This window comes from Chelonoidis abingdonii, chromosome 9, assembly GCF_003597395.2.
Source record: "Chelonoidis abingdonii isolate Lonesome George chromosome 9, CheloAbing_2.0, whole genome shotgun sequence".
NCBI classification, from domain to species: Eukaryota; Metazoa; Chordata; order Testudines; family Testudinidae; genus Chelonoidis; species Chelonoidis abingdonii.
Window position 1 is genome coordinate 60,629,122 of NC_133777.1, and position 16,704 is coordinate 60,645,825.

At 42.6% G+C, this 16,704-nt stretch overlaps 1 protein-coding gene across 1 annotated transcript in view; it reads left to right on the forward strand.

Annotated features, from left to right (window-relative positions):
- Positions 1-3,932: 3,932 nt before the first annotated feature.
- NEDD4 (NEDD4 E3 ubiquitin protein ligase) overlaps positions 3,933-16,704 on the forward strand; it is a 111,928-nt gene continuing 99,156 nt past the window's right edge. Inside the window, exon 1 of the mRNA XM_032777638.2 lies at positions 3,933-4,173. Coding sequence (XP_032633529.1) covers positions 4,129-4,173 — 45 coding nt within the window. The 5' untranslated portion in view covers positions 3,933-4,128. The remainder of the gene's footprint in view (positions 4,174-16,704) is intronic.

Below are 16,704 nucleotides of genomic sequence, written 5' to 3' on the forward strand. Positions count from 1 at the left end.
TGAACCCTGCTTTGTTATTTAGGGTTGCTAGGTAGTATGCTACTTGTCTAGGTTTCTTTTAAGGTCACAGAACCACTTGGTTTGAGAAGAGAGCAAATACACATAACAAAAGTCATGGCACATGTTTGGATCTACCAGTCCAAAACGGTGGCATTTTAGTGATAATAATTCAGATAGCAGCAGAAGCTACCACTTTGCTACCAGATGAGGAGGTACCACTAGGACAGAAGAATGCGATTAAAATATTCATTTGTTCTTAATGATCTCAATGTAGAGTGCCGACAAATTATACAAATACAGGTTTTCTGTGTGAGTGAGTATCTCAAATCTCTCTTCTGTTACTCTTTTCTTGTAATTGAATGAGATTTTATAAAAATATTTACTGCTAAATTAAAGTTATGTAAAAATAGAATGTATGCTTAACAGAGTGCTCAATTGTTTAATTTGTTTTACTAGAAATAAGTGTGTAGTTTTTAAACTTCAGAAACTATCTTAATTATAAGTACAATATCATATTTAAAGAAACCCCACACTGTTTGTGTGATCTGCCTGATGGTTAGCTGAGGCCCAAGAGATATTTCTTGAGTCCAGTAAAAATCACTTCTTTAATAATAGTAAGGGAAGAAGGGGTACTCGCCTAGAACCCACCAGAACGGTGTTCAGTTCCCTGCTCTACCACAGATTTCTTGGGTAACCTTGGGTGAGTCACTCCCTCTCTCTGTGCCTCAGTGTCACCTCTGTAAAATGGGAATAGCACTTTCCTACCTCACAGATTGTGAGGTGATTGGATACTATGGTAATGGGGGACACCTAAGATAGATGGTACAGTGAGCAACTGTCATTTTATAGCACTGATACATAAAAGCCATCAATATCATGATCACCACCACCAGTTATCATGTACAATACTACTGACCTTATTGTGTTAACATTTGGTTACTACATCAAAAGCATTTAAATTAATAATTTATTAGCAGCGGTTTTGATAAAGAGGGAGTGTATTCTAGTAGTCAGAGAAGGGGGATTGGAATCAGAAGGTCTGGGTTTCAAATATGCTGCAGTATTATTGCGTGACCTCAGACAAACCACTTAATCTCTATAAACCTGAGTTTATCTATACATAAAATTGAGATGATATTTACTTATCCCTCAGAGGAGTTGTGAGGATTAATTAATATCTAATTAATCTGTGTAGGTCTTTGAGATCCTTGGTTGAAAGGTGCTATATAAACGAAAAGTATTTTTATTAATTTTAAAATTATTTGTATAAATGCTTTAGCTTCACTGACTTATGCAGGACAAAAATTATTCTTTCACAACTAGAGAGAGCGCGTCTTTCAGATATTACGTTAGCACATGCATATATCTTCAACAAGTTCAGCACCCTAGATTTGTTGGTGACAAGTTGCCCAGCTGAAGATTTGGGCTTCAACTGTGTTGCTGCCCTTGTTTTGGACAGCTGATAGCCTTTTCAATAGAGGAGAACTTGCAAACAATAAGTTAGGGGATGTTAATCTGGAGCCTGTGAACACTGACCCCCATCCCTTTAAAACTTTAATTAATTAGTTTATGATGTTACTTCTCTGTTGTAATTTTCAGCTGGTCTAGAAATTAATTTTTTCTAACATGCTGGGAAATTGCGCATTTGACAGGAAATAAATGTGTGTGAGCTTTGATGTTCTTATCTCATCCCCCTCATCCACCCCTCAGAAAATTACAGCTACACTTATTCAGTACTCACAAACAAAAATCTTTGTTCAAAGGAAGATAAAGATGCTTTGAGTGCTTTTTTTTCCTCCCTGTACCCTTCCAGAATGAGGCAGTTGAAAGCCTGAAACCTAAATCCCTGAAAAACAGAAAAGGGCAGAGTTAAGATAATACATCTCTCACCACATCCCCATACAATCTTACCTCTGCCTCTACGCAGATGACAGTAGGCTACTTATCCATTCCTAACCAAACTGGCCATTTTCTGCATGCTCACTCTAATAGCAAATCATTGCTCTTTTTCATGCTCTCCAACTGACTCAAACTGTCTTAGCTGTAGCAGTTAGATCTGCGAAAGAGGAGATTGCCTGAGCTCACATTGCAGCCTTGGGAAGCTTCCAGCTGCAGCTACAGGCTCTGAGTGCTTTTGAAAAATGTTAACAGTTTAGTTCCTCCAGAGCTTTGGGTATTAGGGAGGCATATGGTACTGTGACCAACTGAGGGACTCCTTAGAGCAGCAAGCAAAGGAGGGTAGAATTAAGGCTGTGTGCAAAAATGGTTATAAGAAACAGACAATTTTAAAATCATATAATTGGGAAGAGGAGGTAGGGAGGCTGTATCTCACGGATCACTCTATTAAATGACCCCAAATTTGCACCACAAATTCTACCTAGGATCATAGAAATGTTCAGGTCAGTCTGACTATGCATATGAATTTTAGAATATTTTGAAATAAAAAAAAAAAAAAAGAAAGTTTTGGTCAATCTTACCTATAGACCTTGGAGGGTGATACCATCATTTTGGTTTCAAATTCAAGTAACAAAATCTACTTTGGATCTTTCTCACTGTATTTATTTCCTCCTCTATTTCTCAAAACACTTCTCTTAGTCTGCTGGAAAAGGAGATAACTTCCTCCAGCATCTGTGCATCATTTGAAGCTCATGGTATCTCTCTATAATGTGGAAAAAGCTTCAGTGAGTATAGGCAATTTGTTTTGCCATTTCCAGAGGTAAAAGTAAGCTGATTGGGTCCAGAGTACTGGCAAGAGCCGGTACACAGTTGACTGTACCAGCAGGGGGCAGCTTCCCCAGTCAGGCAATTTTAAAGGGCCCTGCACTCCAGGCAGCAGATGGAGCCCCTGACCCTTTAAATCGCTGCCAGAGCTCTGCTGCTGGAGCCCTGAGGTAGTAGCAGCAGCTGGGAAGCCCTGGGGCTCCCGCAGCGATTTAAAGGCCCCGCCCCTGCTGCCAGTGAGCCCTGCCCCTACCCGACCGGAGGGAGCCCCCAACCCCCCTCAACCTGTCCCCCAAGTCGCTGAGTACCAAAGTACCGGTAACTCTCTTAAGTTACTTTCACTCCCGGCCCTTTCCTATACCAATGTTGACAAACCTTGCAAGTCATTCATAAGTTTGATTTTTTTTTTTTTAAAGTCCACAACTGCTGCCTGGAATCATTTGTTACATGAGAACGGTCCTCACCTGCTATTGATCTCTTCCCCCAAAAGTAAGTGTCTACAGCCTTCTGGCTGGAGAGAAAAACTTGAAAATGCGACTCAAAAAGTCACCAACTGCAGACGATGTATAAGACGAAGCCTGAAGGCCACACCAATCTCACAATTTTTAGGGCAAATCTCGTGACTTTTGAATCCTTAGGGCTGGCACTGTACCTGGGAGGGCTAAAGCAGCGGAGAATCCCAGTCCCCGCTACTGGCACTTCCCTGCCTGCTTGGCCCAGTGCGTCGCTCCCGTTTAACCATCATCTATAGCCTGGGTCACTAGCCGTTTGTCCCCCGTCTCCCCCACGTCCCGATATTTTGTTTTTGTTATCTGGCCACCCTAGTCACCGGGCCAGCGCCTCAGGAACCTCCACGCGCTACCCAGAGCGCAGCAGGGAGACGCTGCACCGTTCCCCTCTGGGGGGCGCAGCTCACCATTTAAGCGGGCTTTAGGTTACCGAGCTAATCAAGAGGGTTAACTGTCACCAGAACTGGAGGGTAGACTGGGTTCTTTGCCAATCAGAAACAGTATCTGTCTCCAAAGGCGGAGGAAAGCCGAACCTCTGAGCCAATCAGAAGGTGTATCTATCTCCAGGAGCGGAGAGAAGACCGGGCTCTTAACCAATAAGAAACAGTATCTATCTCCAAGGGCGGAGGGAAGGCGAAGCTCTGATCCAATCAGAAGGGAAATTTGTCTCCAAGGCTGGATGGAAGGCGGGGCTCTTAGCCAATCAGAAGGAGTATCTGTTTCCAGGGCTGGAGAACCCGATTGGGATCGGGGGAGCGCGTACGCGCGACCTGTTGGCTGTAGCCGCGCGTGCTGTGTGCTGGGGCGGGGCAGAAGGTAAATACGGGTAGGCAGTCGTGGTGAGAAAGGCGCGTCTGTGCTGTAGCCGTTGGTCCAGGATACCGCTGCCTAGCCGGCCATGGCGGTCTCTCCGGTGGAGGTGGTCGGGCTGCCGAGCGAAGAGGTGAGGTTCGTTGCCCGCTTTCCGGAAGAGAGGCGGGCGGCGGGAGGGCGGGCGGCAGCTCCTTTTTGCTCTCTCCATCTTTTCCTGCGTGGTGCCCGGACCCTCCCCCTGACAGGCCTGCTCTGTTGGCATGAGGGCCTGTGGCTGTGAGTCCATGTCGTGGGGGCCCAGTACCCTCCCCCCCGCCTGTGCCAGCCTCAGTGTGGTGCTGGGCAGTGTAGGCAGGAGAGGAGCCCAGATGATGGCTGTCGTGGGCTGGGGCTGTGCGGTGCCCTCTCAGGGCTGGCAGAAACCTACCTCTTAGGGGAAGGGATGTGACCGATCTTGGGGCTGGTCTGTAATCGTTTTTTTTTTTGGCCTCTACCGAGTGGCTGCTGCCGCCACCCAGATGTGTCTGTCTCCCTCTCTGAACGTGGCAGTAGGTCTCCCAGCGTCCTTCCCCGAGAGCGCTGGCTGCTGGGTAGTCCTGTCATCAGCGATGGCCCCTGGAGCGAGGTGTTTGGGTTGGTAACCTGGTAACTTTCTTCTCTAGTGGTAACAGAATTTACTGTTGGTAGATATCCTGGGGATTATCTGAATAAGAAAAATTAACTTCATGTTATGAATGGTTTGTGGATTGCCTGCCTCTTTGAACAAAATCTGAAACCTTTCCTCCTTTCTTGGAAATCGGTAGTATACTTTCTAAATCTACCAAAGTCAATATTCCAGTAATCTGAACTGATACCTGTTTGTAAACAATGTATAGGGAGGATGAGGGAGACGAGATGATCCACTTTTTCTAAGCATGCTAAGTAATTCTAGGTTTGGGCTGTACATTTTGTTTGGGTAGTGTTATCTTAGAATTTTAACTCTTGGGTAACAAACTGATTTTTAGAAACTTATGTTTAAGTTTGCAACATGAAGGTGGTAATGAAGAGTGTAATGTATCCAGGGGGTTTAAACTGCACATATGTGTGCAGGATGTAGATACTGGCTATCTGCGAGGAATATAGTTGTAAATACTTCATGACTCTTTTTATTAGTGAACTTTTTAACTACTACTTTGTTTCAGTTGAAGGTAAGACCCTTGAAGTTTTCCAGTGGTTGATTAATTTAGGGGTACCACTCTTATATACTATCTGTAATACACCTGTGAAATATGAGTAGGAACTAATTCCTTGAAGGACTGTTGGTGGCATACACTCTTGCAAGAAGAAATGAACTCAACTTTTGTTTTTTTCTCCAGGTATATAGTGATTAAAAGTTGTTTTTATTGGTGAGCACTTGAGTGTCCTGTGTGAAATGCTTGGAGTGTTATCTTTGAGCCAACGGGGTATATTTTACCAAAGCTGTCTTTGATCAACTCTTGTGTATCAGAACCTACACATGCTTTATGTAAATATATTTACCTTTCAACTTTTGCCACTATTTGAGTGGTTCACAAACATTAATTCATTTTTACAAAACCCCTCTGAGGTAAAGGAGTGGTATTATCCACATTTTTACAGATGGGGGAACTAAGACACTGAGATTAAGGTCTGAAGTATCCACTGACTATTTTGGATGCTCAGTTGGAGACATAGAGCCTGATTATTATTTTTTTAAGAGTACTTGACATTATGTAGCATGTATATGTTCAAGTACAGCTGCCATTGACTTGAGTTCTAGCTATGAGTGCTCAGCACTTCTGCAGATTGGATCAATGGTCTCAAACTGAACATCCAGAAAATGAGGCGCGCATCATTAGTGACCACCAGTGAAAATGTTGGTTTGAATAATTTCCTTGCATCACACAAGAACTTTATGGCAGAAGCAGGGATAGAATCCAGTTCTCTAGGTCATGTTTCAGCTGCCTTAACCTTGAGACAGTTCTTTCCCTTCCTGTAATCCCCTGCTTATTCACTACAGATGAAGGGGTCCTACAGACAATAGCCTCCTTTACTACATAACCCTGATTTGCCTCAGCAGCTAGTCTGTCTTGTGTACTGAATGAGGCAGGGGTCCTGTGGAAAAAGTAGTATGTGATCATGTAGTCAAAGAATGTATCATGATGCATACAAACAAGGGGGTTGAATTAATGTTACACAAATCATCTTAATTCTGGCGTTTCCTAACTTTTGAGTGTTTGGCTTTGTAACCTTAGTGTTGTTTGAATGTTTTTTCATGAGTAATCTTAGATATAGCTTCTCAAATCTCTCTATCCATTTCTTGCCCTCATCTACTTAGTCACTACCCACTGAACAGGAAAAAGACAAGTGTGCAGATAATTCTTTTGCAAATGCTACTGTCTCAATATAGTTTTAAAAAATCATGTTGACAAACTTCCTCTTACTCCACTTGTTAATCTTGAGCCACCAGCTTCTAATTTTCCCCAGGGGTGTTGAATCCCCGCTCATGCCCAGACCCCGCCCCATCTTCACTTCTTCTCTCAACCCCCCACCCCACTCCTTTGCTTTCCACCCCAGGCCCCATCCCCACTATGCCCGTTCCCTCAAGGCCCCACCCCCACCTCTTCCCCGCCTCATTCTGCTCTTTCCCCTGAGTGCACCCCATCCTTGCCTCTCCCCCTCCTGCCCAGTGCCTCCTGCACGCTGGTGAACAGCTGTTCTGTGGCATGCAGGATGTGCTGGGAGGGAGGGGGAGGAGTTAATTTGTGGGGACAGCAGGTGGTGGGAATGGGGGCTGCTGGTGGGTCTAAGCTTGCCTGCTAGTGGGTCTAAGCACACACTAATTGTGTTTCTGTGCATGCTCCACAGAGTCTGTGCCTATGCCTTGGGCTAAAGAAAGCAATGCTTTCAAGTGCAGTTTCCACCTCCCGGTGGAACTTTCTTTTACAATGCTTTTTGCCTGAGGCTTTTTTTGAAAATCACTCATTGGCTTTAGCTAGTGCAGAAAGAGGAGTCTGGCCTGTCTTTTGGAAATAGGTATCTGTGTGCGTGCTCAGTGTGTGCTCTGAAATTACTGTTTGCTTGGTTAAAGGGTGCAAATCCAGGTGATGGTTCGAAACTGTACATTTGTGTACACACTGAAACATGACTTCCTCTCTGCCAGGGTAGTGATGATCCTACTGATGTTTCTTAAATGTGCTTTCTTTAGTACTGGTGCAGTTCTTGGTGAAAAGTCCTTGGCTGTGGGACTTGCTTCTTCCAGGTGGCACACGAAATCTCAGCCTTACTGACTTCTAGTCTTGCATTGCTCTTACTTTCATTGGTCAAGTATTTGCTATTACTGGATCACTTTAATCTGTTGAAGTAGTATAAGGGAAAAAATTTCTTCTGCTCTGCTCTACTCTGCTTAATTGAATCTGCCACAGTATGGCACGGCTCCTGTATGAGGAGAAATTAAGAAGAGGGGGACTGAGCAGTCCCTTTTCCAAGCTGAAAGGGAAGATATGATTGAGGTCTATAAAATCATGAGTGCTGTCGACAGTAGATAAGTGTTGTTTACTACTTCTCATAACACAAGAACTAGGAGTTACCAAATGAAATTAATAGGCAACAGGTTTAAAACAAAGAAAAGGAAGTATTTCTTCACACAATGCACAGTCAACCTGTGGAACTCCTTGCCAGAGGATGTTGTGAAGGCCAAGACCATAACAGGGTTCCAAAAAATCAGATAAATTCATGGAGGATAGGTCCATCAATGGCTATTTGCCAGAATGGGCAGGAATGATGTCCCTAGCCTCTGTTTCCCAGAAGCTGGGAATGAGCGACAGGGGATGGATCATTTGATTACATGTTCTCTTCATTCCCTCTGGGGCACCTGGCACTGGCCATGGTTGGCAAACAGGATGGACCTTTTGGTCTGACCCAATAGGGCCATTCTTATGTAATGGGTGCAGCATATTTTAAAAATAATCTACTAAAATTGAGGGAGAAAAGTATCAACTGATGCTTAATTCTAGTACCTAAATAGACGTTACAGAAGCAATCTCAATTGAGTAAGCTGAAAAACAGGAAGTGTTTCTTGCATGTTTGTAGTATGACAAATATTGTCATAATACAGAAGTAGAGCTAGCAAAGAAGCCTGCCCAGAATATGACACAATATGTATTCAACCAAAATGCCTCCCTTCTATCCTACTGGAAGACCTTGAAAATAGATCTATAGCTACACAATGAAATTGCTTCTGGATGAATAACGACTTCATAGCCTACTTAGTTAAAGAAACGTATCCGAAGTCTCTCCTATGTACTCAGCCTGGAGAGAACACTTCTGATCACTTGTTGATTAAGGAGACTTTTTTTTTTTTTTTTTTTTTTTTTTGGCTTGTAAATTGCAGAGGTTTTCAAAATTTCCAAAACAGAACTCTATGGTGCCAAGACAGAGGATATTTTGAGCTCTTCATGTTGCATTTCAGGGAACAGTTTAGTAATAGGACAATATGGTACATTTCCTGCTTCCATGCTCTTCATATTTCAGATCTTGTATCCACTTTTCAGAGGACTTCCATTACACAAAAGCTCATGTTTTCTGCAAATCGCAAAAGATTTTTTTGTGAACATCTGGCATTTCATGAATTCCAAAAAGTATTCACATCTAAATTTCTCATTCCTTAGCATATACTTCTTGACAATGTAGCTTATTCATATGTTGCCCAGGGCCATCAGGCTAAGAGGTTTTTATTACCCATAAACCAACAGAGGGCTCCATGTTCCAGAGAATTTAAAAAGCAAAAAATAAACAAAGAAAAAATTAATCTCCCAATCTTTCTTATCTGTCTGAAACCAAGTAGACCTCTCCCTTTCTTTCTGTCTAGCAGAAGGACTTTCTTCTGCTCAGCCTCTTTTCTGCTTAATCCTGAGGCAGGTCACTACTGCCACTACTATTCAGCTCATGTGGCAGGGCAAGGAGTTTGGAAACCAGTGGAGAGGAGGGCAGACAGATCTGACAAGGGTGCAGGGGAAGAACTGTGACTAGCTGGGCAAACAGACTGGCTCAAGAAGCCAGGGGAAGTGTGGATGATGAGGATGGTTGAGAGCCCTGGGAAGGGAGACTGGAACTGAGAGTTGGTGGGCTGAGAACAAAACCAGTGGGTCGGGGCTAGGAATACATGGGCAAGGAGATAGAGCAGGAGTAGAGTGGAACTAGGAAGGGGGAGACTTGGATGGAGGAGTCTGGAAGGATGAGACTGAGGGAAGGAATCTAGGATCAGAAGTCTTGGAGCAGAGGCTAGAACTGGGACAAAGAGCTAGCGGTGGGACAGACAGCTTGGAGAGGACAAGGCAGAAGAGGTCAAGCTTGCAGGGATGGACAGAACAGTCTCTGCCCACTAAAGCACACACCCGTTCTGAGCCTAGGATGGATATCAAGATTCCTGAGGCTCACCATTCCTCTTCTGTCAGCAAATATTTCATGGGTTTCACAGATGTGCATCTCGTCTCGCTGCAGTGCAAGTCCACATAAAAGTTCGCTCACCTATTACTGCTGTCACTTACACCATTGGATGAAGTCTGAGGTCTGAGCCATGGAGCAAAGGTTCCAGCTTTGCTGAAATCCAGTGTGGTGTCAGTATGACACTACATGATGGAATTTGTTTTCCCTAGGTTTTTAAAAACCTGGAAAATTACACATACAACTACCCAACCTTAAGTTGGTCTCCTTGTGTATGTGTATTATGATGAAGTCTAATTACATGATCACATACTATTTTTTTCCCTCAGAACACACAGGCCTCGTTCAGCACACAGCAGAGAAAATGCTCATTTAATGAGTAGTTATTCCGTATTTTTCTACTCATAGTTTAATGTGTGGCCCATTCCTTATTTACATAACACTATCCAAACCCTGCTGTGAGGACAGAATAATTCCCCTATGGGCAGTTCTTTGGTGCTCACCACTACAGGATCTGAATGGGGCTCAAATGGTAATTACTTTCAAAATGCGCCTGTGAAATGAGTGGGTATTTGATCACACTTTACTGATTAAACTCAGAAGTATCCACTAACTTGGGGTGCCAGATTTGTGACCTGATTTTTGAGTACTTGGCATTATATAGGACTTGATAGGTTCAAATGACAGCTCCCACTGACTTCAGTTACAAGTGCTCAGCATTTCTGCAAATCAGACCTTAGTGCCTGCAAATTAGGCACCAAGAAATTGAGGAACACGCAGTTAGTCACCACCTGTGAAAAGCTTGGTTAATGTGACTTGTATAACATTGCAATGCAATTTGGTGGTAGAGGCAGATATAGAATCCAGTCTTTCATGATGGCATTCAACTCCCTTAACCATGAGACCATCCTTTATCTTTCTGCAATCCCTTACCTCATTCACTATACAGCTTCCAACTTCTGCAGCAAATAACGCATGGGTCTTACAGTTGCTTTCACTACATAGCATTGATTCATCCCCAGAGCAGCTCCAGCTTGTGCACTGAATGAGGCTGTGGTCCTGTGGAGAGAAATGTGGTCATGTAATTAAAGACTACATTGTAATACATATACAAGGATGTCAAGTTAAGGTTGCACAGGCAACCTTAATTCTAGCATTGCCTAGGTTTTGAATCCTTGACTTAATAACTAACATTTTAATGTATTTTTGGGTATACTGTACCTATTAATAAATCAGGAAATAGTAATTGCTATAGATGATATTGAATTGGAATTGTATTATAACCTACTCATTTTTTTCACCTATCCAGAACTTTCTGAAAACCTCTTGGTCTGAAACATTCCTTGCTTAATGTCACCTTGAGATGACCTTTGTGTTAAGTTTTAAGGAAAGAAGGACTTTTAGCTATGTGAGTTACTGTAGAATGGGACAAAGTGTACTTGGTGGTCAGATGCTTATTCTCCTGATTCTTTTTCCAGTTTTGCAGCTTCCCTACTAACCCATATTTGTTGTTTATAACTGAGGGAATAATCGGTTTTGGGGGCTTTTTTCCAGTTTGCAAGTGGACTGAACTTAAAATAAAAATTAAAAAAAAAAAATGGTTTGAGTTGAACCCAAACTCTTCTCCCTCCCACTTTTTTCTTCCACAAATCAAGAAACCTGAAAACTTCATTTTGGAAACACTGCTGCATGGTGTTTCCAAAATGAAATTTCCTCCTCAGGACCAGCAGCTGGTGAGTGAAATTGACGTTCTTGTCTGTTTCAGAATGGACAATGTCAACTTTGCTCTGCAGCTGCTGGGATCCCAGGGCCTGTCACAGACTGAGAACCTGGGGTTTCCAGGTACTATGGGTCTGGGACAGATCCTGGGAGCCCTAGCTGCTGCTGAGTGAAACTGACATTTGGATAAAACATGTCAGGCTTGGTGAGTAATCACTGGAAATTTCCAATGAGCTCTGCTTGTGGCAAAAGGTATCAAGCCAAATGAGCAACAGCAAAGGGGGAAATTCTCAACTTACTAGCACAAGGGTGGGCAGACTATGGCCCGTGGGCTGGATCTGGCCTGCCAGCTGTTTTAAGCCGGCCCTCGAGCTCCTGCTGGGAAGTGGAGTCTGGGGCTTGCCTCACTCCAGCTGGGGAGCAGGGTCGGGGGTTGCTCCACACTGCTTCTGGAAGCAGTGGCATGGCCCTGGTCTGGCTCCTATGCATGGAACTGCGGCCAGTAGGAGCTGCAGGGGCGGCACCTGGTGTAGGAGCCGACTGCTGCTTGTGGAAGCCCCCTGAGGTGAGCACTGCCTGGAGCCTGCACCCGTGTGCGTCTTTCCATGCCCCAACTCCTACCCCAGCCCTGATCCACCTCCTGCCTTCCAAATCCGTTGATCCCAGCCCTGGGCACCCTCCTGCACCTCATACTGTTCATCCACAGCCCCACCTCAGAGCCTACACCCCCATCTGGAGCCCTTACCCCCCCTCCAGCCCAGAGCCCCCTCCCACATCCTAAACTCCTCATTTTTGTCCCCACCCTGGATCCCACATCCCCAACCAGAGCCCGCACCCCAACCTCAATTTTATGAGCATTCATGGCCTGCTGTACAATTTCTATTCCCGGATGTATCCCTCAGGCCAAAAAGTTTCCCCATCCCTGCTCTAGCACCTTATTCACCTCACTCAAGTCTGAACATCTGATTTAATTGGGACCATTTGATTAAAATGCCTGGACAATCATTCTTTCTAAATAATGCAAAAAGCTGTAATTATGCAGCTAAGGATTAGAGTTAGGGGAAACTTCATTGCAGAACTAAGAGTGAAGAATTATAAGCATCAGTAGACCTTTAATGAGATGATTCAGTCCATACCTGTTAGTGGAAAATATTACAAACTAAAAGAGGGGAATACAACAAATGTAGATAATGTTAAAAAATAGTGTTATGTCCAGTGAAGGAAGATGAATTCATGAGTTACCATTGTTTTAATACAAACCAGTCAGTATTTCTTACTGATGAGTTGCTTATTAATTACAAGCTTTTCTGAGCTTTGTTATGATTGCCATTGAAGCTGACTAGGTAGGAACTCTTTCTTGTATAAACAAAACCCACATGGATATTTTTTGTGGTAAGAAGACTTTTAATATGGACCTGACTCCTGTTCCTCATGTGAAACAAAAAGTCATATTTTAAAAAGAAGACTGTAATGGTTTGGTGGTGATCTTCTGACACTAGTACTAAAACCAGAGCGTTTCTGTTGACGTTTTTACAGCCTTGTTCAGTTAACTATCATTCAAGTCTCTAGTGAAGTTCAAAACTTTACAACAGTCAGAGGTGTTAAATTTATGTGGTCAATGTAGTATCGTTGGAACCTGAGATGAAAGCTTACAGTATATCTATGTAAAAATACTTTATGCAAGTAGATACATAGGATTCCATGGCTTATTATACTAGTTCCGAATTAGTGATGACAGAGCTGCAAATGAGTTGAGAGCTGCAAATGGGTTTTCAAACTGTTTTTTGGGTTACCTACAACAATTCAAGTTCATAATACTTGCAGGATTGGATTAAATATCTACATAGCATCATAGCTTGTTACAAGTCACCTTCTTAGCTATGACCATAAAATAATTTGATTTATAGCTCTTAGTCTGGAATATTGATTAAAAGAGGATGAGACATTGGGATCTTCAATTTTTTTAAAAAAAGTCTTAGTCTTATTTCAGAGGTAACACTGGAGAGAGAACATAAGGAACTGGGGGGCCCGCACTGATAAAGTACAGAAACTTTCAGTTTATACAGCGGAATATAAAACTGAGTCGTCGTCATTTCAAAGTGCAGATGCATGCAGAAGTTTAGGAAATGAAGATTACTGTTGTGTAATCTTGGCCCTCTGGTACTGAGTATATTCACAGGGCCCTGGACATTCGGGAAAAAAATTGGTCACTATAGTTAAGGATCATTTAATCTTCTATTGTTTAATGGCATAGTCTATCAAACATATTAAAGAAAGTTGACGTTGTTGGCATGGCTCAAGACACACTGATGCCATTCCATTTATAAGACTTTGCCATGTGGTGACTATCTTATGCTTATATGGCTTGTGCAGTTTTATTGAGCCTTGGACCATATGCACGTCTAAAATGGTACTTTGGCTGTCAGGTCAGATTTCCCATCTTTAGTCTTATCTGATTCTGGTAAGCTGTGGTGACGAGCCTTCCCTATTTTATCCTTTGGCTCTCTTGCTGGCATCCTGGCCCTTTATAATGGGGACGACCTGTAGAAAAGGATTCCTAGAAGACGCAGTGTCTCTCAGATATGAACGGTGTATGCCTATGAGAGTAGGCCCCCAGACATGGGGTGACCTGAGATGGAGGGTACTGTCATAGGCATGTGATAAGAGACCTGAACTGGACCCTACAAAACTACTTTGCCCTTGCAAAAGTAATTCATGCTCAAGGTTTCTCAGGCATTACAGTGGAATACTCACTTTCAGGTGAAGCTTTCTCTGGCTTGATTTCCTTTCTTTACCATACCACTACATTTATTGATTGTAATGGAGAAGTACTGTTACATAGTCAGTCGGATCTTGCAAGCTAAGCAGTTTATGCCTGATTAGGAGACCATCAGGGAACATTAGGTTAATTTAGTGAGTTGGCACCCTTTCCTGATAGTAATTACTAAAGCATTGGCTCAGTATGATGTAAAGGGACATTTTTTCTCTTGGAAGTCTTGTCTTTCAGATAAGACTTAAATGCCCAAGATCACTAGACCTTGAGTCTTTCACAAACAAAAGTTTTTTTTTGAAAGAGCAAATGTGAACCCTGGCTTTCTGATGAAATTCCAGCTAAGGTAACATTATTGAATTGCATTTCATCAATTTAGGTCTGATGTAGTATTCAATTTCTGCCATTTATTGTAGCTGGCGATTTCCTTTTCACAGGTGGGTCAAATGATTTTGCTCCCTTACATGTCACATGGGTGGAATGAGGTATGATACTACACTAGAGCTGGTGGCAACAATTTTCCACTGGTTATAGTGCTGGTTTAGTGAAAGCTCCAGGTGGCCACTAATGTGTGGTGTTTTTTTTTTCTTTTTCGTTTTAACTACTTTATCTTAACCCCTGTTCAGAGGAAGACTGAATGACATTATGTTTGAACACATGAATAGCTGCAGTAATGATCCTACTGATGGAAAAGTATAAAACCAACAATAAAAACTTGTATTAGGAGGACTCAGTAGCCATTTGTTTAAATAATGAAATGGGTTTAAACATCATCCTATGTGTTCTAACACTAGTTCACCTGCACCTATTGCTGACACTTGTTATCAGGTACAAGTGGTCTGTCTATGGAGCCAGGAAGTCGGTCAGATTATGTCTTGGGTCACCAGTCCATCTGCTGTCAGCACTCAGTGGTGATCTCAACAATTTTTATACAAGTTGGCTTGTATCCATTTCCTTTTGCTGCTTTCTGATGTATAAAGATCTAAACTGTCTTAATTTTTTTAAACTTTGGACAAATCTAGAATGTTAAATATAGCTGTTCCTGATTTTGCTGAAGACTATTTGAGGGGAGAATTTCCGAACCTGTATTATTGAGCTTCACCCTAACTGAGTTGCTAATTCTAACATTCTCTTGAACAGTCACTCATTTCAGATGAATATTGTTGAACACTTGAATAAAAATTCCTCCTCCATTCAATTGCTCAGCTTCCAATGTCAAATTTTGTAATACCATTACTTCACTAATTTTCCAGTCACTTAGTGCGCTGAGATAAAGAAGAGCTGCATTCAGATATTTAGACAAAACTCAAGTATGCTTTTGGAAGGAAGATTCAGGGAGACTTCCAGGTGTTCATAGATAATACCAGAGACAAATAAGATGAGTACCCAGACTCATTGATTTATAAGTCACTTTTAACTCTAGAGATGTTTCTGCATGTATAGAAGATTCAGCACTCTGCTTCCTGATTCTCTCATTTCCAGTAATGATCATCTAGTTGCTACGACAAAGAGTCCTGTGGCACCTTATAGACTAACAGACCTGTTGGAGCATAAGCTTTCGTGGATGAATACCCACTTCTTCAGACGCATGTAGTGAAAATTTCCAGAGGCAGGTATAAATATGCAGGCAAGAATCAGTCTAGAGATAACAAGGTTAGTTCAATCAGGGAGGATGAGGCCCTCCTTTAGCAGTTGAGGTGTGAACCACCAAAGGAGGAGAAAAGCAGTTTCTCCTTCTAAAAGCATTCTTGAGGTTTTTGTCTAAAAATCTGAATGCAGCTCTTCTCTATCTCGGCGCACTCACTGACAGCAGTTTCTCCTCCCTTGACGTTCACACCTCAGCTGCTAACAAAGGGCCTCATCCTCTCTGATTGAACTAGCCTTGTTATCTCTAGACTGATTCTTGCCTGCATATTTATGCCTGCCTCTGGAAATTGCCACTGCATGCATCTCACGAACTGGGTATTCACTCACAAAAGCTTATGCTCCAATACGTCTGTTAATCTATAAGGTGCTGCAGGACTCTAAGTATGGATCTGTAAAAAGCGACAAGCACGGCTACCCTTCTGATAGTTGCTACGAATACATGCATGCCGTTTGGCTGCAGACAGGAAACAAAGTTGAAACATTTGCCTACCGTTGTTAGGCTTGGAAATTCCTGTTGAGTGATGGAATTTATTAATCTGTGATTTCGGTGTTCATTTTCAAAATGCAAGCTCCTTACAGGTTAAGTGTTGGATAGATTAAGTGAGTTAGTGGCTTGAGAAGCATGCTGGAAAGGGCACTCCATAAATTTAATATTGTAAAAAATTTTATGCTAGCAATAAATGAGTGTAACTCATGCCATACAGTGATCTTAAACTTGGTGCATTTCTGTCATGCTATTTCATAGAGACAAGGTGGATGAGGTAATATCTTTTATTGGAGCAACTTCTGTTGGTGAAAGAGAGATACTTTCACGCTTACAGTGTCTACAGTGTGGTGTTGGGGGTGTGTGTGTGTGTTTGTGTGTTTTGTTTTGTTTTTTAAGTTGCACAGAGTCTGAGCCCAGGTCAGCTGACTTGGGCTTGTGGGGCTCAAGTGGTGGGGCCATAAGATTGCAGTGTGGATGTTTGGGCTGAAGCTTCCCTGAGACGCTCCCTGCCAGGGAAAGGTACTCTATATCCTCACTAAACACAAGGTGGAACAGATTGTTTGGCGTAAGTAGTTCACCTTGAATGGTCTTTTACA